This window comes from Arabidopsis lyrata (assembly GCF_000004255.2).
Source record: "Arabidopsis lyrata subsp. lyrata unplaced genomic scaffold ARALYscaffold_6, whole genome shotgun sequence".
Lineage (NCBI taxonomy): Eukaryota > Viridiplantae > Streptophyta > Magnoliopsida > Brassicales > Brassicaceae > Arabidopsis > Arabidopsis lyrata.
The window spans coordinates 4,302,730-4,325,110 of record NW_003302550.1 but is presented as its reverse complement, the minus strand read 5'-3'; the positions used below and the strand labels follow the sequence as shown (position 1 = coordinate 4,325,110).

Here is a 22,381-nt window from a genome sequence, read left to right as displayed (position 1 = left end):
TATTTATATATTTGATGATTATCCATTAGAACCCTTCAAACTCTCCACTCAACTCTCTGGTCAGCTGTCTCTTCCTTCTACTCTAGGGTTCTCAAAGCTCAACTACGATCTGTTCTTCTTCTCTAATCTCAGGTCTGAATCTCTCCTTCTTCTCTATCTCTGAAGCTTTTTCTCTATTTTTATAGTCAGATTTAGGAAAGTTGCCATTTTAGGATTTGCCAATCAAATGCACTCATGTTAAGATCTTTCTCTTTTCGATCTAGTTTCATTAGATTAAGCCTTTTATAGATCTCGTTATTCAGTAACTGATGATTTTGATTGCTGTTGACAGGTGAAAGATGCAAGCTGTGGTTAGATCCTTGGTCTCCGGTGGAAATGTTGTGAAAGCTTCTGTGCTGCAACATCTCCGTGTGATTAACCCGGCGATTCAGCCTTCTGTGTTTTGTTCACGCTCTGAATCAACTCAACCTGCTCGTATGGAGGAGACTGGATTCGAGAGCACAACTATTTCCGATGTCATGAAATCCAAAGGCAAAAGTGCTGATGGATCTTGGCTTTGGTGTACTACTGATGACACTGTTTATGATGCTGTTAAATCCGTATGCTTGCTTACTCTTCCTTTTTGCCTTTTTAGATCTCTTGATGTGGATTTGGAATTTATTGTGTGTTTGATTTTGTTTAGATGACACAACACAATGTTGGTGCCTTGGTGGTTGTGAAACCTGGTGAGCAACAAGTTCTTGCTGGTATCATTACTGAGAGAGGTAAAATTAGATCTGACTAGCAAGGAATGTTTTTGTTGTGTTTTTGTGGTTCATTTTTCGATGTTGCGATTTCTTCAGATTATCTACGGAAGATTATAGTGCAAGGGAGATCATCCAAATCAACAAAAGTTGGAGACATTATGACTGAAGAGGTAATGTAAATGCACGGTTTTATGATTATTCTTGCTTTTGTGGATGGAATCTGACTGGATCTGTGAACTGGCAATCGCAGAATAAGCTTATCACTGTGACACCGGAGACCAAGGTCTTGCGTGCTATGCAACTGATGACAGGTAGTATGGAGAAAACTTTATGCTTTTCCACTAAAGATACGAACTATTGGGTTTAAAACCTATTGAGGCAAGTAAAAATACGGTTTTGTGATTGTGCAATGTACAGATAACCGAATCAGGCATATTCCGGTAATCAAAGACAAGGGCATGATCGGAATGGTGTCCATAGGAGATGTGGTCCGTGCTGTGGTTCATGAGCATAGAGAGGAGCTTCAACGCCTAAATGCGTTTATTCAGGGAGGTTACTAGATCTTGAAGATTGGTAAGATAAGAGTTCCCTGTTGTGTCTGGTCTTGTGCTGCTGAATCTGAAAAGCTTTTAGATCAGTGTAAATATGCAGTCCTCGTTGTTGTTGTTGTTGTTGTTGTTGTGTTATGTTTGATGTGTTGTGTTGTTTCGTTGTTTAACTTGTCAAAACTAAGGCCTTGTGCTTCTCCTTTTCTTGCGCTTACTTTGCAAGAGAATAAAACCAAAGACTCTGATCTCGTTATGAAAGATTGTGATGTTTGATTTTGTTATAAATCCTGCGTCAAGTATCATACTGAGTTATGAAATAATAATGTGATAATCACTTTGAAATTTGATTTTGGTACAAATTCGACTAACATCTTAACAACTTTCATCTCCATTAAAAGAAACATGAATTCTTTAAATACAAACAAGTAAAAATATATATCTTCTTCATGTGGAAAGTAATATTATTATTCAGACCACACTTTAACACAATCTTGAAAATGTATACTAGTATGCTTGAAAAGCTTGATTTTCTGATAGGGTGGGAGTTTAGGCCCATTAGTTAGAGGCTTGTAGCCTCGTAGAATGACTTCACGCGTAGTGACGTGGCGAATTATAAATGGTTGATAAGGATTAAACAGTAAATAGCCAAACCGGAAAGGTAAACCGGGATGTATTAAATTACATTTACAGGAGGCGGGTCAGAGTCTCGAGTCTCGAAGCGTATAAGAGTCATATATTACTGTAGCGTAGCTTCAGATCTGGTTATTTTCTTCCTTGTGTGGAACAGCCAATGGCTATGGAGTTTCGGAGGAGCAGTAGAAGGATATCGGAATCTTCTGGATCCGCGATCGCGTTGATTCTTCTGCTCTTCATCCATGGCGCTAACTCTTTCTATCTCCCAGGTGTTGCTCCTCAGGATTTCGAAAAGGTAAAAAGGTTTCGGATTTGTGCTTCTAGGCTTTTAGATCTGAATTGGATCTCCTGGATCTGCGTTTCGATTTCCTTTAGGTTTAATTCGTACTTGATCCATGAGAAAGCGAGAGATAATGAGAGTCGGAGTGCTGATGCACCGACTTTTGGTTTCTAAGAGAATTGGTAATTTCACTTCATATGTGGTTTAAAAATCTCTCGATCTGAACAATGTCGCATCTTAGGCGATCTATATCGATATATGTACTTCTGGATTAGCCATATTCGCTGTAATTTTGATAACATTTATTAGGTTTATAGTGATCTCTTGCTCTTGATTCGCTTGTCCTTACTACAAAATCCAAGTTTTGGGTACAAGGGAAATTTTGGTCCTGCATGTTATCTTACGAATCTCAATCAAAGTATAATTGCATGTTTCACTTCAAAATCATATTCAAATTTGAGTCTTATTTTCTTGTATGTTGCAGGGTGATGAGCTGAAGGTGAAAGTGAATAAATTAACTTCTATAAAGACTCAGCTTCCATACTCGTATTACTCCCTACCTTTTTGTCGCCCTAGCAAGATTGTGGACAGTACTGAGAATCTTGGAGAAGTGCTTCGAGGTGACCGGATAGAGAATGCCCCATACTCGGTTAGTCTCGTATTCATTTTTTTAATTTGTATTTATTAATATTGTGTCTGTAATTTAACTCTAACCGTTGCGGGGTTGAAACAATTGCAGTTTAAAATGCGGGAGGCACAAATGTGCAATATTCTCTGCCGGGTCACTCTTGATGCCAAGACAGCTAAAGCCTTTAAAGAAAAGATCGATGATGAGTACCGTGTCAACATGTAAGACCAAATACAAATACTTTTCTTTGATTCTTTGTATAAAGAACATGCTTTCCTCTGTCAGTTTTCTTACAAGTCTTTATTGTGTGTTTTAGGATCCTCGACAACCTTCCTCTGGTTGTTCCAATCGAAAGAGTTGACCAGGGTTCTCCCTCTGTTGTTTATCAGCTTGGTTATCATGTTGGTCTTAAAGGCCAGTACGAGGGGGTAAGTAGGTTTGAATTGTTGACACTATATGGACTTCATGCTAGATAGTTCGATTTTCTAATTTCCTTTTTGCATACGCAGAGCAAAGAGCAGAAGTTCTTTATGCACAATCACTTGGCATTTACAGTCCGCTATCACAGAGATACCCAAACTGATGCTGCAAGAATCGTGGGATTTGAGGTCAAACCTTACAGGTGCAGTTCTTATTCTTAATTTTAATGTCTCTTGGGATCCCCTGTCCTTCAGTACTGATGTTCCTTCCATTGATTTGTAGTGTGAAGCATGAGTATGAGGGAGAGTGGAGTGAGAAGACCCGTCTGACGACCTGTGATCCTCACACGAAACGCCTGGTCGTTAGCTCGGCTACCCCTCAAGAAGTTGAACAAAAGAAGGAGATTATCTTCACATATGATGTCGATTTCCAGGCAAGTTTTTTCTGAAGTAATCTGCGGTTTGTGTCTTAAATAAATTTCATGAGTTTTTTGTTTTCAATATCTTTTCTGATTTCCTCTTCTGTTTCTGTCCAGGAAAGTGAAGTGAAGTGGGCATCTAGATGGGATACTTATCTTCTTATGAGTGATAACCAAATTCACTGGTTCTCTATTGTCAATTCTCTGATGATCGTCCTATTCCTGTCTGGTATGGTGGCAATGATAATGCTGAGGACCCTTTACCGCGACATTTCAAGATACAACGAGCTCGAGACTCAAGAAGAAGCTCAAGAAGAGACAGGATGGAAGCTTGTCCATGGTGATGTTTTCAGGCTTCCTACCAATTCTGATCTGCTCTGCGTCTACGTTGGAACAGGAGTCCAGTGTCTAGGCATGGTATTTGTCACAATGATCTTCGCCATGCTCGGATTTCTCTCCCCTTCCAATCGGGGTGGTCTGATGACTGCAATGCTCTTGCTCTGGGTCTTCATGGGACTCTTTGCTGGTTATGCCTCTTCACGTCTCTACAAAATGTTCAAAGGAACAGAGTGGAAGAGAATCGCTTTCAGAACAGCCTTCTTGTTTCCTGCAGTTGTTTCAGCAATCTTCTTTGTCCTAAACGCTCTCATCTGGGGACAGAAGTCATCCGGGGCTGTTCCCTTTGGGACAATGTTCGCCTTGATCTTCCTCTGGTTTGGCATCTCAGTTCCTCTCGTCTTTGTTGGGGGTTACATCGGGTTCAAGAAGCCAGCGGTTGATGACCCAGTGAAAACCAACAAAATCCCGAGGCAAATTCCAGAGCAAGCTTGGTACATGAACCCAGTTTTCTCAATCCTCATTGGAGGAATCTTACCGTTTGGTGCAGTCTTCATCGAGCTCTTCTTCATCCTCACATCCATCTGGCTCAACCAGTTCTACTACATCTTCGGGTTCCTCTTCCTCGTCTTTGTAATCCTCATCGTGACTTGCGCCGAGATAACCGTAGTACTCTGCTACTTCCAGCTTTGCAGTGAGGACTACCTTTGGTGGTGGAGATCTTACCTCACATCTGGCTCATCAGCTCTCTACCTCTTCCTCTATGCGACGTTCTACTTCTTCACAAAGCTTCAGATCACCAAACTGGTCTCGGCGATGCTTTACTTTGGGTACATGCTCATCGCGTCGTACGCATTCTTTGTGCTCACAGGAACAATAGGGTTCTATGCTTGTCTCTGGTTCACAAGGCTCATCTATTCCTCTGTTAAGATCGATTAGAGGATAATGATGATCATCATGGCAATTAAGGAAACAAAGAAGGAAAGGTGATTATAGTTTTTATCTTCTTTTTCTTTTAAAATCGGTTTTGTTGCATTTTAGGTTCATTTTGTTGCAGAACAAAGGGATTTTTAATATATATATATGTAAACGTTTTAATAGAGTGTATTTTGTTTGATATGTCAAATAACAACACTTTTTGAGAATTTTTTCAAATAATGATAATGAACTCCAATGAGAACAACAGTTATTGGTTTGATGATCAAACTCTAACCTTTCCTGCGATCATAAAAGCTTTGTAAACGACGGAACGAACCAGATCAGATCCTCCCCAAGCGGTCTCAAGCTCTCTCACCAAACTCTCCGGTAACAGCTCGACGCCTTTCTCTCTCGCCGTGACGATAGCCGACCATGATTTGAACATCCTTATGATCCCTTCAAACGACGTCGTTTTAGGCATCTCTAGCTTCAATGGCTTCCCTTCTGATCCCATCCCAACACTTTCAAAAGGAAACGGCAATGCTTCGTACGAATCGAAGATGTGCTGAATGTACGGATACTTCCAAAACGGCAACGTTGTGGCGTGGAACCGATACTGGACGGCGTCGAACTCTGGACTCACTATGACGTCGTTGTATCCCCAGACGGCGATGATTCCGCCAGGTTTACGGAGGAGGCGTGTGGCCACTGCGTAGAACCTAGGGAGATCGAACCAGTGTACACCTTGAGCGACTGTGATTAGATCCACTGAGTTCTCACCTCCGATTAATTCCACTAGCTCGTCGTCGGTCATTGAGGACGGCGTGTGGCGATAACTGATCCTCGGATGTGGCGTTGCTAGCTTCAGCTGCGATTCGCTCACGTCCGTTGCTATCACTCTCTCGTAGTGCTCTGCGACCTGCAAGGCGAAATTTCTCAAATCCAAGATCTGATGCATGTTGTTACAAGAAAGAAGCTAAATCTGTCAAAATCTGAGATTTAATGTTGTAAACAAAGTTAATGAGCTTCAGATTACTGACGGCGAGAGCTGCTTGGCCGTTGCCGGTGGCAGCATCCCAGGCTAAACCGTGGTGATCGGTGAGATCAGCGAGCTTCGAGAACCACTCTGAGGGGTAATTAGGCCTGGCGTCAAGGTATAGATCGGCTTGTTTATCAAACAGTCCTGCCATTTTCTCTGTGTTTTGCTTTTTCTTTTTTCTTCCTCTCCTTTTTCTGATTAGTTTCTAGCCATGGCTCACTGGTCATATATAGTAGTCTCTTTGGCGTGTGGGAATCTCAAAGATAATAATGACCTCCAAAGAAGTTGACACAATTAGGTGTTTATTAATTGTTTAGTAATTGATTAGGATTTTTGAGTTTCGCTGGAAAGATGAAACATTTTAGTTTCTTTTTTTGCTTTCAAGATTTGTCAATCATACTATCAACTTTGTGATTTTTGGCTAATAAGGCGATTTGGTTTGGTTTTTGTATTTCAGACTGGTAGTTGAAGTAGGACGTCATTGCTTACAGAGTCAACAAGGTAAATGTCAAGTGGGAAACTTTATAATATATCTATTGTTTTTCCTCGTGTGTGAATGTATGTATAAAGCTTTTTTGAAAGTCTAAAAGGAGTTTCTTTTACATTGAAAATAACGATTAAAGGCTCTTGCTCTTGATATTTTCAGATCCAATGTTCATCTTCTAAACAGTGAAGACCATGGAAACACTAGAAACTGAGAAATTCTTCTCAGACGATAAACCTCTGCTAAAACCAATTTCAGATCATTCTGAGATCAAGACATATGCAAGAAGAAACGCTGTTGTCTCAGTTCTACTTCAGCCCTTCCAATGGTTGCAAATGCTGAGTTCTAGGCTAAACCTAAGCTTTGTGCTAGGTGTGGTCCTTGTGTACGGCGTAAACCAAGGGTTCTCTGGTTCAATATTCAAAGTCGTCACAGACTATTACTGGAAAGATGTCCAGCAAGTGCAGCCATCGGTTGTGCAGCTTTACATGGGGTTATATTACATTCCATGGGTCATGAGACCTATTTGGGGTCTCTTCACCGATGTTTTCCCCATCAAAGGTTACAAAAGAAAGCCTTATTTTGTAGTTTCTGGTGTTCTTGGTTTGGTATCTGCGATTGCTATTGCTGTTCTTGGTAAGTTGCCCGCTGCTTTGGCTTTGAGCTGCCTCTTAGGTGTCTCTGCAGCTATGGCTATTGCAGATGTGGTGATTGATGCGTGTATAGCAACAAATAGCATCAATATCCGATCTTTGGCCCCTGATATACAGAGCCTTTGTATGGTTTGTTCATCTGCTGGCGCTTTGGTTGGATACGCAACTAGTGGAGTCTTTGTTCACCGGCTTGGACCTCAGGTTGAGGCTTTACACCTTTTTTAATCACGTTTACAGGACGTGTTCCCTTTAGATATCGAGATTATAAACTTGAATTCTCGCTTTTCTGTTTTGTTCTTTGTGATATAGGGAGCATTAGGGGTGTTAGCATTTTCGCCTGCTACTATCGTCATTCTTGGGTTTTTCATCTACGAGAAAAGATCTTCTACTGTTCCTATACAGAAAAACAAAAAGGTGAGGCCTCAGCCTGTAATCTCAACTCCTTTGATCTCTCTCACAAGTGACAAGAATTGGCGTCGCAGCAGAATAATCCAAACAGAAATTTGCCTCGTCTTTATTTGTTTCTGCCGGAGTAATTTGAAAAATCATGCTTTTTATCTCATGACTTGGAATCTTGATGGAATTCTGAGCAATTGTTTGTCTTTTCTTCAGGACACAGATGGCTTAGGAGTAGCGGTGAAGGGAATGTGCAAAACAATAAAGTACCCTGAAGTGTGGAAGCCATCACTTTACATGTTCATATCCTTAGCTCTCAACATCAGCACTCATGAAGGCCACTTCTACTGGTACACTGATCCTACAGCTGGGCCCGCCTTTTCCCAGGTTGGTTTTACAATCCCACATTTGGCCAATGCTAAAAATTGATTTGACAAACCTGAAGAATCTCTCTTTTAAAGATCTTGATTTAGAGAATAAAGATAATTAGTTTGGGCCTTATAGAGATTGAGTTCATAGAAACCAGTATAATTACTAAACTCCATGGGAAGCTAGCAAAAACAGGTTACCATGGATCGCAACCTCAAGACTGACACTGTGGTAGTATGTCATGATATTATATGAATCATATTTGAGACTGTTGTGTTGGCTTATATTTAAATCCATGGAGTCACTTCTCTTGAAAGCCTATTTTTCCTAGAAAAATCTTGTCTCTGGATTTGTGGAGATCTGTATGCCTCATGAAATGGTGTTGAAATTATGATGGTGTGTTAGTGTCACATTGACATATAAAAGCTATGGAGTTTATGAACCAGCTAATTAGATTCTTCATCTAATTATGTAATAATGAGCTAGATTCAAACTTGCTTATTTTGGTCTAAATGCAGGAGTTTGTGGGCATAATCTATGCGATCGGGGCATTGGCATCTATGTTTGGAGTTCTCATATACCACAAGAAGCTCAAAGGCTATTCCTTTAGGAACATACTCTTCTTTGCACAGCTTCTATACGTCTTCTCAGGAATGCTTGATCTAGTCTTCATCAAACGCTGGAACTTAACTCTCGGGATACCAGATTCCTTGTTTGTGATAACCGAAGAATCAGTCACGAAGATAATAAGTAAGATCAGGTGGATCCCCATGGTGGTTCTCAGCACAAGGCTCTGTCCTCTGGGAATCGAAGGCACCTTCTTTGCTTTCCTCATGTGCATTGATAGTTTTGGACAGCTTGCTTCTAAATGGGGTGGAGGGTTTGCTCTTCACGCTTTTGGTGTCACGAGACACGATTTTGGGAATCTCTGGCTTGTGATTCTTATAAGGAATCTCTTGAGACTCGTCACTGTGTGTTTCGTTTTCCTCGTTCCAGATTCAGATCATTTGGATGATCTTGTACCCTCTGATGTGTTGCCAAAGAAACAATCAGAAGATGATGATGACGACATTAAACTTTTGCTTCTGTAAAGGAGAAAAAAGTTAGCAGACGTCAATTTTGTATACTGTGTAGTATTCTTAACAGTGAACTGAAACTTTTAGAAGAGAAAACTTGTCGTTTTAAATCTGCTAATCAGATGGAAACAGCTTGTAGTTTTTTCATATTTTACTACATATGTCACATGTTAAGCGACAGTGTCCCTCTGTAAATTTACGATTTTGCCCCTAGAGATTCTTGTTGGGTTATTTTTTTTTTTTTTTTAATATTATTTTGTATATGCTTTCCTCTCTGAAACAGTGAAACTTGTTCCGTCTCGTCGTCTTCGTCTTCGTCGTCTAACCAACCCTCTACTCTGCTATCGAAGTCAAACTATCACTTGAAGATGGTAATCGATTTCTTCTCTGACGTCTCTTTTATGTATTTTTAGTGATTCCTTAGTCAATCGCGTAGAAATCTGAGCAAAGCCTTTTTGGTTAGATCGTGTTAGGTTTTCGAATATCTTTCCTTACGCCGTTTGAATCTCAGTGTCTGATGATTTCTCGTTAGTTTAAGGAAACTTGTTTTGATTTTTTCAGTGCTTAAAAGCTGATTATGCTAAGTTTTCTTCTTTGTTGTGTAGGCTAATCACAACAGTAGTAGGCACACCATCATCTTGTTGCAAAATTCACCCAGCAGAGCTACCAGGACTTTCATGGACTATGATTCTATAGGCCAAGCTATGGATGGTAATTATTAATTTTGAATCACTACTCTGTAACTTGTGTATAGCTATAGTTACTCATTGTTGACTTTGTTTGTGATTATGTTGAGGTTTATCTTTGTGGTAACGAGATGGATGGTTTTAAATTACGACTTGCTAGGAGGGTCAGATTTTAGAACCAGTGTTATAAGCTGATGGATATAATATGAGTGATGAGTCTGCTCGGTAATATAATGGTGTTAGCATATTGTATTATTAGTTCCCCGGCCCCTGTTTTGGTTACTAACTTGTTTACTCAATAACTTTGAGGAAGTAGCAATGTGAAAGATAGGTTTCTTAAGTTCATTACCTCTCTTCTGAGTGTAAATTGAATTAAGGAAGCTTTTTTGGTTTTAGAAGCAAAAGTTTTTAGCTTGCAACCCTGATCTTTTTTCCTCTTCTGCTGAACTGTCTGCTTCTAAACAGGTATTTGCGGCTTATACGAAAGGAAGTTGAAGGAAATTAACCCTTCTCTCAGAAATCTTAGCTATGACATTGCTGACCTTTACAATTTTATTGATGGTCTTGCTGACTTGAGCGCTTTGGTGTAAGTATTGCCCCTTTCTCTTCTCTTAAATGCTTTAGTTCCTTCCAGGGCACTGTCAAATTCACATCACCTTTTCACATTCTTACATAAACTAAAAGGAGGAACCACATTACACCATCTATAAAGAGCATGAGTTGTGTTTCTTCCTACCTTTTATTCTGTTCCCACTCATACCATTCTTTTGAATTCCTGGATGTTTTGGTAGTCGTTCAAAACATTTAGGAATGTTTAAACTCAAGATGCAACAGGCACATGCACAGTTGTTCCTTTTCAAAGAAACTTTCTTGAGAAATTCTCTCATGATATTCGATAAACTGCATATTTCTTGTTCTTGATTAGTTTTTGACTTGCAAGTTCACAATAGATATTATAGAAATCTCTTGCAAGTAATGTGTTGCTGAATAATTTAAACTGCATATATATATATATATATTGTTCTAAATTAGTTCTTCACTTGCAATGTTCTCAATAGTAATCTCCTGCAAGTAATGTGTATAGAGATCAGTAGGATTCCCATGATGTATAACAAAACTGTTAATACTTGACCCTTTAGTTGCTACTAAGCTTGTTACCTTGGTGCTAAACAAGTAAAGAATCATTCTTAGTTTCATGGTTTGCGTAAAAACTGGTGAGTGCGTGTGAATCATAAGGGTTTTGTCAATGTTCTTGAGATATTCTAACAAAATCCTCTGGTCATTTTTGTGTGACCCTTTTCATTTTGCAGCTATGAACACTCGATCAGCGCATATCTGCCATATGACAGGCAATGGATTAAGCAGAAAGCATTTAACCATCTCAAGAGAATTGCCAATGGAAGCAGATGAAGAAGAAACATCATTTGAAAGTGTCTGTCTACCTGAAGAAAGATAAAAAGCTTATTAAGAGAGGCCATTCAAAAGCATCATCACTCGTGATTATATATCTGCCAATGTAACAATAATTATTATGCATATAAAGAGTATGGTGTTGTGGTTCTCTTGGATTTGTTAAACATGAAAAATATTGTTGTTATCCATAATAATAATTGTTACATTTCTAATTTTTATATCCAAACCTGCACCTCCATTTTTCTTCTCAAATTGATGAGATGTGCTTAAATCTTCCTCCATTGGAAATTATGCTTCTTATAACAAGTATTCTGGTATAGTTTGTTATTGTTAAATTCGTAATCTGTTGAAAAGAAGATTATTAGATTTGTCAATTTTTGAGTGAACAGAAAAGAAGCAAGAAAACTGGGTTAAGAGGTCTACTGATTTTACTTGTTTTTTTCTCAATCTGTGTTGACACCATTTTTGGTGGCGTGCTATTGTCGATTGGCAAAGTTTTCGAATCGAGGTAAGTTGGTGGATGCAGAAAGATGAGTTCTTTCTCGATCACCCGGAAGAAAACGCACACAGAGAAGAAGAAGGTTTGTTTCTTCTTTTCTTAGCTACTAAATTCCTCAATAGCTTCTATTGCCTATTGGTTTGGATATTTATGGGTTTACGTTGAGAATGAGGAATTTTTCATGGTAAATGCAGAGAGCGGAGGATAGACAGCTCGTCTGTATCAAGAATTCGCTGAGTCGTTTCAAGGAGATAATGCAGCTAAGACTTTTGTTCGAGGTGGGACAATCAATCCCAGTGATAATAAGCTCAAGCCTGATTCCTAAGGTTAGTCTCTTGTAAACGCTCATGGCTTCATCAAGTAGAACTCAAGGCTTCATCAAGTAGAACTCAAGGCTTCTAGTTTTGTGTTTCATTGAATTGTTTTGATCATGTAGATTGGTAGATTTACATTGAGAAACATGTTTATTAAAAAGTATGGACGTTTTTTTCTATGCATTCACGGTTTGCAGGTGAAAAGTCCAGAGATGGGGCTTCCATTTCAAAGTAGGGGAGTAGGTATAACTGTGATTGCTTTTGATTAATCAATCTCGTCATATATAATTTAATTTCTAGTGTAGGCCTTCATAAGCAAAGAGTTTTACGGTTGTTAATACAGTTTTCATGTGTTTGTTACAATGCTAGAGTAGAATTCCGTTTCTCTTGTGTTTGTCATGTTTGGAGTACAATAAACTTCTGTCATCTGCACATAGCAACAAGCTGAAGTCTCCTACTTTGTCGGTAGAAATTGTGGGTTTTGAGAATGGTGTCCATGCATATGGCTTGAAAAGTTGAAATCAATGTCCGTTCTCTTGTGATATAGAAGATTATCTTCCATGTAATTTCTGCAGGTATGTTCCCTCCTTTCTCCCCCCACCATTGGCATCTAAGGGTAAAGAACCAGAGAATAAGGTCAGTCGTTAGTGACCATATCAGTATTTTATATTATTCTGGTTCCTGATTTAGAGTAATAGTTTAATTGATAAGTACAATTTTTCTTCTTTCTGGAGGGAAGAAGAGAGATCAAAGGAGAGAGAAAAGGTAAAGACTCGAAACATAGATCATTTTATGGAGGATTTGAAACGTGAACAAGAAATGAGAGAAAGGCGAAACAAGGATCACGAGAATTCCCGTGACCATAATAGTGATAACACGGTATGCTCATAATAGTCTTTGCTCTTAACCAAGTTCATAAGGTTGTTTATTGAGAAATATGTACTGCTTTCTGTACTAAAGTTATACTTCTCTCAGTCATCTAGCCGCTTTGATGAGCTACCTGATGATTTTGATCCCAGTGGAAGGTTAGGGTCATTGGAAGATGGTGACCCACAAACTACAAATCTATATGTTGGGAATCTTTCAGCTAAGGTTTGTTCTCATCCAACTTAAATACCTGCGTTGTTTTCCATAGCTAATATATCATAATTTTCTTCCCTGACTAAAACTTTGTGCCTTTTTTTTTTATAGGTTGATGAAAATTTTATTCTGCGGACTTTTGGAAGATTTGGGCGAATAGCTAGTGTTAAAATTATGTGGCCAATAACGGAGGAAGAGAAAAGGCGAGAAAGACATTGGGGCTTTGTTGCTTTCATGAATAGAGTCGACGGGCAAGCTGCAAAAGATGAAATGCAAGGTTAGCTATACCGTTCTGTATGAAACTGTGTATGTTCATGCGAGGTTCTTAGCTGAAATACGTTCGCAGTGTATAATATGATAAAAGAGCAAAAGATGAAGATTTGTTCTAGATTTTTTTTTTTCAGCTTCCTGCCTAGCAATAGCATTTTAACCAAAACTTCAAATCAGCGTATTTTAGTAGTTTCTTTAGTGCAAAGCTTGATTTTTCTTATAAGAAATTGCATTAACGTATTCAGTTGAAGACATACGTACAGAGTTCGTTGTTTGGTCAGTGTTACTGCTTTTGTATGGTACTTCCATTTTTTTCTTTCTTCATTACTACAATGTTGAAAACTACTGACCTCCTAACAATATATAAATTTATTAATCTTTGACTCTCTGATTTGATAATAAATGTGCTTCCTTGATGCATGTGCTGTGATGGTATGCAAGACACTTACAAATCTTTTTCTCCCTACCTCACAGGGATCATTGTGTAGGAGTATGAGCTGAAAATTGGATGTTATTACAAGCACTACCAGCTCCTCCTCCTGGGCATATGGCAATCCGGAGTAAGGAGGTCTGTGGCAGTTATTTGCTCCTTTGAGATTCATTTTGACTTTTAATTGTGTTATTAGCGAATTAAATCTTTATCCCTGAATGTGACTGTTGCGTCGTTTCATTTTGTTCATGACGGCTGCTTTTGTTTATTTGTAACTCTAAAACTTTTCATATGTTTTAATTGGCAGGGCTGCAATTTAATTTTTTCTGGTACATCGGGTCCACCAATAACTTCCGTTCCAAATCAAAATTCCGAGCTGGTATGCAAACTTGGTCCATATGACTTGGAATTTTTATTTAAAAGTTCCATATGATATTTGATAAGTGCTTGAGTTACTGGATACTGCTTAAATGTTATCCTTCATATATGTTAACCTCTGGATCTTTAGCACAAACATTTCTTTGTTAACTTGAATTTCATCTTCAGGTTCTTACCCCAAATGTTCCGGATATCACTGTTGTTTCTCCTGAGGACGAGCACCTCAAACATATTATTGATACAATGGCCCTTAATGTACTGGATGGTGGCTGCGCTTTTGAGCAAGCGATTATGGAGAGGGGGCGTGGTAATCCACTTTTTAACTTCTTGTTTGAGCTGGGCTCGAAGGAGCATACGTACTATGTCTGGAGGCTCTATTCCTTTGCTCAGGTACATTTTAATTGTTTCATTATTAGGAATATATGAGGTTCTCGTCATTTTTGTCATATCCTGATGATTTTTCTCGCCGTCATTTAGGGTGATACCCTTCAAAGGTGGAGAACAGAGCCGTACATCATGATAGCTGGAAGTGGAAGGTATTTAATCTAGCCAGATTTGAAACTGAGTCAGGTGCTGGATTTTGTTTACCTTAGCACTGTTGGTTTTCTTTTATTATAGATGGATTCCGCCACCGCTGCCTGCAACTAGAAGTCCAGAGCATGGAAAAGAGTCTACATGCACATACGCAGCAGGGAAAAGCAGGGTAATCTCCTTGCACAATCTCACATATCATATCTTATTTCGTCTTTTTTGCATGTTTTTCGACAAGTTTGTTTATTGATACCTCATCACTGATAAATAGCAGAGCATGGAAGCTGAGCAAACTCTAACCGATTCCCAAAGGGATGAATTTGAGAACATGTTGCGCGCTCTAACTTTAGAAAGGAGTCAAATCAAAGAAGCTATGGGGTTTGCTTTGGATAACGCAGATGCAGCTGGAGAGGTGAAATTTGTTCTGGTTTACACCCTCTGTTAAATCTTTCAAAGGCTCAACATGTGTTTTGAATTCCCTTTCTTATCAAATAATCATCCATCAATTGTCTCACTTGCATGCGGTATATGTAATGGATTATATACACCACATAGAGTCTCCAAGCAAAATAACTCATTGTGTCATGATTTCTTTTTACTTAAATATTTGCTTGTTTCACAGGTTGTTGAAGTTCTGACAGAGTCATTGACCCTGAAAGAGACATCGATTCCCACTAAAGTTGCAAGACTCATGCTTGTGTCTGACATTCTTCATAATAGCAGCGCTCGGGTTAAAAATGCCTCTGCATACCGGACAAAATTCGAAGCAACATTACCCGATATAATGGAAAGCTTCAACGATCTATACCGCAGCGTAACTGGCAGGATTACCGCGGAGGCTCTTAAAGTAATCCCAGAAAGCAAATGTTCTTCTTATGTTATTCTTTACTTTCTCAAGTTCTGTTGCAATCTCATTATTACTTTGTGCAGGAACGAGTACTCAAAGTACTGCAGGTATGGGCAGATTGGTTTCTTTTTTCAGATGCATATATAAATGGGCTACGGGCTACGTTTCTCAGGTCGGGAAATTCTGGTGTTACCTCGTTTCATTCTATCTGTGGTGATGCGCCTGATATAGAGAAGAAAGGTCTCATAGGAAATATGAACAATGCTGATAAGTTTAATCAAGACACTGCACTGGCAATGGGCCAAGGAGATGCAAGGCAAGAGCTGATGAATCTACCAATTTCTGAGCTTGAGAGACGATGCAGACACAACGGTCTGTCACTTGTAGGGGGTATAGAGATGATGGTTGCTCGGCTGCTAAGCCTGGAAGTTGCAGAGAAACAACGTGGCTATGAAGTAGTAGATGAAAATGCAAAGTATCGACAGGGACATTCAACTTGGGAAGAAGTTAACATTGAGCCTAAGCAGATGAAAACCAGCTATTATAAAGTTGAAACTAAAGAGCCTGTGAATCTGGCCTCGAGAATTCCAATCCCCCAGCCGGAGCTAAAAGCCTTTGTGAAAAAGGAGAAAAATGACCTCATATTGCCCACTTCCAGATGGGCGAGAGAGGATGATGAACAAAAAAAGAGCTACTCCTCTGGTAGTGACAATGCTGGCGTATTAACTTTCAAGACTGATGAAGAGGATCTCAAGGCTGATCCAAGTATTCGTGTCCAGCCTGAAAATGAAATCGAAGAGGAGCAAAGGTATGATCTGCATGAGAAGCTCTGTTCTTCAGCACTATAATTGGGTAAATGGGAAAACTATGGAGTAAAAATACACCAAAATATTAGCTATATTAATTCCTTCATGTTGATGCTAGAGCTTCAGAACCAATAAAAACCATGGCAGGGTATTTGGTTCTAGTCCCTGGAGGTGGATTTCTGGCTTTTGGAAAAAATTTCATCTAGAAAAAACAAATGCTTACCAATTGATCAAAAAATGTAGGTATCAGTAGCTACTCCATTCTGAGATGTTGCCTTACTTTTACTTTTTTTTTTTATTGCTGCAGACAAAAGCTTAAACGCATAGAGGTTGCTTTGATAGAGTATCGAGAATCTCTTGAGGAACAGGGGGTGAAATACTCTGAGGAGATAGAAAGAAAAGTTGCGATCCACCGAAAGAGGCTTGAAGCTGATGCCTTAAAAGGAAATCGTAAGTTCTTACGAACGCACCCTAAAGTTACTATCTTCTGGATGTAAACATTGGAGCATCCATAACGAAAGCTTGACCGGTAGTTTAACACTCGTGCTGCAAATTCTTTAGTTTGAACATTGCTTTTTTCAACTGCAGAGAGAGTATTGCCAGAGAAAAGGGAGAAGCGTGAAGATTCTAGAGATTCATCTAGAAAGAGATACCGAAGTGAGAGCCAGAATCGAAGCCAGAGTCCACCACAAAAACTATTAACCAGAGAAAGGGTGAGAGATCATGACTTGGACAAAGACAGACACAGAGACAGAGATAGGCAACAACATGATTTGGACAAGGACCGAGAACGAAGAGCAAAGAGCTCAAGTCATGAGAGAGACGATCATGATATAAGCAGAGAGCGAGACAGAGATTGGCGTAGACGAGGCATGAGATGAGATGATTGTTTGTTTTGGTCTCTGCAGGACACGTGGAATGTTTTCTATGAAGATTATTAACCTCTTTTGCCTCGTTGACTCTGAAAAAAATTTCTAAGAAACACAACTGTATTTTGTGTGTATTACTCCCTTTTTCATAGTTTTCTGCAGAAGTTCCATGTGAGAACCACTTGCTTTAAGCATAAGAAGACGATTGATTCTGTTTCTTTAATTACTTGCTTTAAGCATAAAAATCTTTGTCCGCCTAAGAGTCTGATGAAGTAACCTTGAACACTGATGTAGTGAAAAAGAAATTTAATCATTAAACTTGGCTTTCAAATATTTGGCATAAACCTTAAATGAATAAAAAAAAGTATTAAGGGAAAATGCGTCAAAATCTTTGGCCAAGTTAATAAGAGTCAGCAATCAGCAAAGGGAAATGCATCAGCCATGGAGATAACTTGATAACTCAACTCCTTATGAGCTTTTTGAATCACTCTTTCTTGTGCATAGAACAACATATAACATTCACATCCTCTCACCACTTCTTCTTCAACCTCATTGATCCATGCATCATCACATCTATACCACAACCCTTTGAGCCTCAGATACGTCACATAGTGACCTGATTCCAACATCCCCGAGTGAGTTACAACCGCAAATATCTCAAATTCCGCTGATGGGGATGATGATGATGAACTGTCATACTCGCCTTCTCCATCAAATGCAAATATTCTGTTCCCAAACCGCTTTCCGATGATGGAGGAAGAGAGGTAAGGAGACATGTTTAGGCGGAACGGATACTGCAAGTAGCTATCAATTTTTCTCGAGGTTTTACGGGTAAGAGAATGTTCGAAACGCTTTACGTGCAAGCAAAGAAGCAGAGGAAGTCTTCTTATTGACATTTGTTTCGAAGATTCTCTCTTTTCTCCACAGCTTTGGCAGTTTAGTTTCTGGTCCGGACCGAGTTTCTCTGACCGTGTGAAGAAATCTAAGCAACCCGAGAGAGTTGGCATGGTTGCGTTCACACTTGGTCCACCACTGTATCTGTTCTTTCTGCAATCAGCGGGAGAGAATCCATTCACTGAATCTAAAGTAAGTGAAATGTCGATAAACGGGTCATATGTTGTTGATGTGGATCCGCATGTTGTGCAGGTGACATCTGATCTTAAAAGACCAGAGAATGCCTTGTGAGTAATACATTGACACTCCTCATGATCTGCACAGTAAACCAACAAACTTCTCGGTATCAAAAGGGAACAAACATCAAATCAAATCCTATCTTGAAAGTTTCATCACTCAACACAAATCGAAATTAGATTTACCTTGATACAGACATTTCGACTTTCCTTCATTCTCATGGATGCGGTCCAATAGCGAAATGAAGAACTCGTGAGAATCTTGCTGCTCATATGTAGCTAGATTCGTTGAGTGCTGCCACCAACTTCATGCACCAAAATAAAAGCCGAAAAGATATCAAAATCAGCATCACATAATGTCTACGAAGACATTCAATCATGTTAACAACCTCATCAGACAAACATATGTAACAATGTGACATTAACACAAATAAAGCTTTGTATAAACAAATGAAGAAGTCAGAAATCAAACCTGTAAAGCAAATGAGCTGGGCTATAAGGAGTCCGATCACCAGAGAACATAGCAGAGAAGATAACATCAAGATCACAAGGCAAACACAACAAACCCATTGTCCTTCTGGGACAAAGATCACGATTATGCTGACCACTCAACCAAAAGTTTCTCAAAGGAGGAGCATGAACAAGTGCTTGCAACACAGCATTCATAAAACAAGTGCTTCCCAGATTATTCAAACCTCTCAACCCCAAAGGAAACGTCCATTTCTCTCTCCGATCTCGAGGTGAGACCAAAAACTTGGACCCTATAATCAATTGCGAATCCAATCTCCTCTTCTTGTTCGATCTAACCGCAACAACATCAGCCCCGGATTTAACAGACATACCCAAACCAATAAGCTGCTTAGACACAACAACCTCGTCGAACTCAGAATCATACACTTGATCGATGCAAGCACAACAATAAAGCTCAGATCTTTCGACATCAATGGCGATATCATGGCCTTTATTCAATTGGGTATGCAAAAGGATATGACTTGAACAAGAAATGGAACGACAGATCAAACAGATGTAGAGTCTCTTTTGATAAACAGAACAATAACTGCATCTGGGTATGTCGAATCCTTGAAGTTTGATCTTAATTCTTCCATCGTTGAAGCATCTGAACAAGTTATTGAAAGATTTGTAACCATCAGTACCATATCTAAGCTTATAATCAGATAAGTGATTGCACGGATCGAGATTTTTCAGAAATGAAATCCTCGCGGACATGAAAACAAAACTCAGATTCGCTTGGAAAAAAGAATAAAAAAATCTCAGGAAGATAGTGACCAAGTAAGAGTTTTTAAGATCATCAAAGAATCAAACTTTTTTTGTGATGAAAAACAAAAAAGAAAGAAAATTTCGGATCAGGTTAGCGTGTTTAGAGTCATCTCTGTTCGTTTTATCAATTTTTACTAGAAGATCGCAAGGAAATATTACAAGATTAATGGAAAAAATATCTACTCTTTCTCTTTTTCTTTCTTTTTGGGTTTTTTTTTTTTTTTTTCTTCCTGTAAATCATTTATTTCTCGCAATCTTATAATCATTAAAGTAAACATTTTTGTCGTCGAGAGATTTTTTGAGTAGACCGACTTAAAAGACTGCACTACGTCTTGTGCTTCCCAAACTTGACCTAGTTTCTCATTGCGCCTACTAGTCCACTCTGTTGAAATCTTCTGAATCAACTAGAAGGTCTCAGTCATTACAAAATTAAAATCAAGCATTGATTGATTTGTTACTCAGAATCATGAGTGGAAGCAATAAAGAGCCAAACTTTGGTCTGAAACATTATCCATTCCTGTCTAAAAAGATGAGAAACAAAAAGCTGGGAGGAGATAGGTCCCTTCAGTGCCAATAATACATTCATAGTTATGATGAATAATGAGCATCACACTAAAAAGTGCAAAAAAAAATAACTACATGGTTTCTGAGTTTGGAAAATGCTACTCGAAGATCATAAGATGAGAAGGCCTCGTATATGAACCTTCCCTCGTGACAGGGTTGAACAAATCACTTAAGTATCTGTTGCAGTTATCTCACAAAAGTGTCGTCGTTGTCTTGCGGTTTTAACGGATTATTTAGAATACAAGGGACGCAGATTCATCAGTGGAAAACAAATCCTCCACCCGAGTGTTCAACTTCCTGAAAACGAAAGAGGAGGTAACAAGATGTGCAGCTTAGAGATGATGAGTCAAAATGCCAGATTCTTGCTTACACGGATGATGCGAAAACACATAGACAGACACAAATTTAGCTTCAGACAGAAATTACCAACCTGAGGAGGGGGTAGAGATGAAACCCAGTCTGATGCATGTGTTGGAAGAAGCCCCAAAGTGTTAAGCTGAGAAAGTGGAAATTGTTTGTATAAGGAAAGAGTACTTTACAGTTCTAATCCAAGGCAGTGTTGCCATAAGGAAAAAGGAAAGAGGAAACAATGAGGAAACAAAAAAAGTTTCTTACCTTCCAGACACCCAAAGCTAACCCTCCAAGGTTTAGGGCTAGAAACACTAATTTCGGCATAAGTAGTTCCACTTTGTTATCCTTGAATGGCTCAAAAACTGCAGACAAGGGTAAAGGTCAAATGTAAGGATGAAAAATACTGGAGAAGCGGTTCTTCCCTCTCTTAGAGGTCCTTTCTATCTTTCACATGCTATTCCACATAAATGATAGACTGACTACTTGCAAGTTCAAATAACATTTCATTTTCCAATCAAGATACTCATTCACAGTTTGATAAGACTACATATAATTTTGGGCAGCTGACAAGCTAGTTAAATGTGACTTTATGAAGAAGAATAAGGTGTAGTTGAGGAATCTTACTCTTTCCAACACTCTGGAGAGCACTGATAGGCTGCCAAAGAGCCGAGAATGTAATACCAATACTAAAAAGATGCACAGTGTTTCCAGCCATCCACATCATGAAACCCATCATCATCAAATTCTTAAATGGAGATTGCGCTACTTCCCATGCTTTCTGCTCATTCACCCAAAAAAAAAAACACATATCAGTTTTATAAATTCCAATCAGATTTGGACAGTGAAAGATATGGACTATGACAATCCAATACATGGAAGTCAATGGCTTTTAAGATCTAGATAGAGCAAGACCAAGATCGAATCCGTACAAATAAAGATACGACTTTCAGATTTGACATAAATCTATACCTGAAGTTTCCAAGTAGCTTCAGCGTCTTTCTTTTGGCGGCTGTTTGCTGAATCATCCTGAAATCGAATTCCATTTTTAAAAAAACAAATCCCAGTAGCAAATCAACTCAATTCCCAGTAAAATTTCCAAATCCAACCGAGAAAAATAGGAAACTCTAAGAAACTCAATACAGACATGGCCAAAAAAAAGAGAACCTGTTCCTGAGAAGCACGAGAGAAGCCAGGTGGATCGAGGATGTCACGGGAAGATGGAACAGTAGATTGGTCGGAGAATTCGACGGCCCATCTCCGACCAGTACCCATCACTGCTTTGCCTTTGTCCATTGCCTAAATTCTTCGATCGAGGAGACACAGAGAGGATTGGGGAAGAAGAGACCTAGATCGGATTTATCTACGCTTTAGATGTTTCCGATTTCTAATTGTTTTTTTTTTTTCAAAGTGACGAGGAAATCTCACACACTCCAAACCCGTTTCTTCAAGTCGGGTTAACCCGGATCCAGATATTTTATCCATTTATTAGGCTTTCTCCAAACTTGGGATTCTGTTTAATGGGCCTTAACGAACCCATACAGTTCTAAACAGAAATTAGTTCCAAACCGGTACAGGTTCGGTTAAAGAGTCTATACGTACTACTAATAATATGAAAAAAAAAAAAAAAAAACTGTGTCCTACGAATTTTTAGATGTTAGTGTAATAAAATAATGATGTTCGAATTCTTCTTTGAAATTACGTTAAAAAACATATTTTAAAAGAACTTTTCTATTGTTAGTTCGGAGGTTTGAACACGACGTATTTTGGTATTCTTGAGTCTTGAGGCATGTCATGATAATTGTAGTGGCAAATCTGGATGTGTTGATACTTTGCATCTCTAGATTTGGTTGAGTACCACTATTGATATATCACTTTTTTATTAGTATTGCTAAAACATTATATTAAGTTAAAGATCGTGAACGATAACACACGCAAGACTAACTATAGACCATCCATTATTATTGTTATTAATAGTGTTGTTGATACACAAA

General features: G+C 38.8%; 8 protein-coding genes across 10 annotated transcripts; 5 read left to right on the top strand and 3 right to left on the bottom strand.

The window, feature by feature from the left end:
* The first annotated feature begins 22 nt into the window (after positions 1–22).
* Positions 23–1,552, top strand: LOC9309549 (CBS domain-containing protein CBSX3, mitochondrial). Its single transcript, XM_002873435.2, has 6 exons — positions 23–132; positions 332–599; positions 683–764; positions 843–916; positions 997–1,057; positions 1,164–1,552. Exons 2-6 carry the CDS (start codon positions 339–341, stop codon positions 1,304–1,306), a joined length of 621 nt encoding a protein of 206 aa, XP_002873481.1. The 5' UTR covers positions 23–132; positions 332–338; the 3' UTR covers positions 1,307–1,552.
* A 437-nt stretch (positions 1,553–1,989) lies between these two features.
* LOC9307513 (transmembrane 9 superfamily member 8) lies at positions 1,990–5,192 on the top strand. The gene is made up of 7 exons (XM_002873434.2): positions 1,990–2,222; positions 2,692–2,856; positions 2,947–3,056; positions 3,152–3,263; positions 3,345–3,457; positions 3,538–3,688; positions 3,791–5,192. The coding sequence occupies exons 1-7, from the start codon at positions 2,085–2,087 to the stop codon at positions 4,946–4,948; spliced, it is 1,947 nt and encodes a 648-aa protein (XP_002873480.1). The 5' UTR covers positions 1,990–2,084; the 3' UTR covers positions 4,949–5,192.
* LOC9309548 (putative methyltransferase DDB_G0268948) lies at positions 5,122–6,298 on the bottom strand. The gene is made up of 2 exons (XM_021021094.1): positions 5,968–6,298; positions 5,122–5,846 (listed from the first exon to the last, which is right to left on the bottom strand). The coding sequence occupies exons 1-2, from the start codon at positions 6,115–6,117 to the stop codon at positions 5,211–5,213; spliced, it is 786 nt and encodes a 261-aa protein (XP_020876753.1). The 5' UTR covers positions 6,118–6,298; the 3' UTR covers positions 5,122–5,210.
* Positions 5,997–9,091, top strand: LOC9309547 (probable folate-biopterin transporter 6). Of its 2 annotated transcripts, XM_021021075.1 has the most exons (6): positions 5,997–6,081; positions 6,424–6,467; positions 6,613–7,304; positions 7,413–7,517; positions 7,716–7,886; positions 8,387–9,091. In XM_021021075.1, the coding sequence occupies exons 3-6, from the start codon at positions 6,645–6,647 to the stop codon at positions 8,957–8,959; spliced, it is 1,509 nt and encodes a 502-aa protein (XP_020876734.1). In that variant the 5' UTR covers positions 5,997–6,081; positions 6,424–6,467; positions 6,613–6,644; the 3' UTR covers positions 8,960–9,091. The 2 variants fall into 2 exon arrangements, with proteins under 2 accessions (XP_020876734.1, XP_002873479.1); XM_002873433.2 differs by lacking the exon at positions 6,424–6,467 and having other exon boundaries at positions 6,004–6,081.
* A 116-nt stretch (positions 9,092–9,207) lies between these two features.
* LOC9309546 (enhancer of rudimentary homolog) lies at positions 9,208–11,263 on the top strand. The gene is made up of 4 exons (XM_002873432.2): positions 9,208–9,315; positions 9,550–9,655; positions 10,096–10,216; positions 10,941–11,263. Exons 1-4 carry the CDS (start codon positions 9,313–9,315, stop codon positions 11,038–11,040), a joined length of 330 nt encoding a protein of 109 aa, XP_002873478.1. The 5' UTR covers positions 9,208–9,312; the 3' UTR covers positions 11,041–11,263.
* Positions 11,264–11,740: 477 nt separating this feature from the next.
* Positions 11,741–17,245, top strand: LOC9307512 (protein RRC1-like). The gene is given in 16 exon segments (XM_021021053.1): positions 11,741–11,868; positions 12,432–12,492; positions 12,591–12,735; positions 12,832–12,948; positions 13,048–13,213; positions 13,681–13,716; positions 13,719–13,774; positions 13,944–14,015; positions 14,183–14,404; positions 14,492–14,550; positions 14,633–14,717; positions 14,820–14,957; positions 15,168–15,392; positions 15,476–16,200; positions 16,506–16,648; positions 16,787–17,245. Coding segments are annotated over 15 exon segments (2,541 nt in total). The 5' UTR covers positions 11,741–11,868; positions 12,432–12,433; the 3' UTR covers positions 17,080–17,245.
* A 69-nt stretch (positions 17,246–17,314) lies between these two features.
* LOC9307511 (ubiquitin carboxyl-terminal hydrolase 22) lies at positions 17,315–19,753 on the bottom strand. The gene is made up of 3 exons (XM_002871395.2): positions 18,670–19,753; positions 18,384–18,502; positions 17,315–18,277 (listed from the first exon to the last, which is right to left on the bottom strand). The coding sequence occupies exons 1-3, from the start codon at positions 19,422–19,424 to the stop codon at positions 17,478–17,480; spliced, it is 1,674 nt and encodes a 557-aa protein (XP_002871441.1). The 5' UTR covers positions 19,425–19,753; the 3' UTR covers positions 17,315–17,477.
* Positions 19,754–19,957: 204 nt separating this feature from the next.
* LOC9309545 (ER membrane protein complex subunit 4) lies at positions 19,958–21,793 on the bottom strand. 2 transcript variants are annotated; one of them, XM_021021096.1, is made up of 6 exons: positions 21,555–21,793; positions 21,360–21,416; positions 21,015–21,168; positions 20,655–20,752; positions 20,470–20,535; positions 19,958–20,332 (listed from the first exon to the last, which is right to left on the bottom strand). In XM_021021096.1, the coding sequence occupies exons 1-6, from the start codon at positions 21,681–21,683 to the stop codon at positions 20,273–20,275; spliced, it is 564 nt and encodes a 187-aa protein (XP_020876755.1). In that variant the 5' UTR covers positions 21,684–21,793; the 3' UTR covers positions 19,958–20,272. The 2 variants fall into 2 exon arrangements, with proteins under 2 accessions (XP_020876755.1, XP_002871440.2); XM_002871394.2 differs by having other exon boundaries at positions 19,958–20,336; positions 21,555–21,792.
* Between the last annotated feature and the right edge of the window lie 588 nt (positions 21,794–22,381).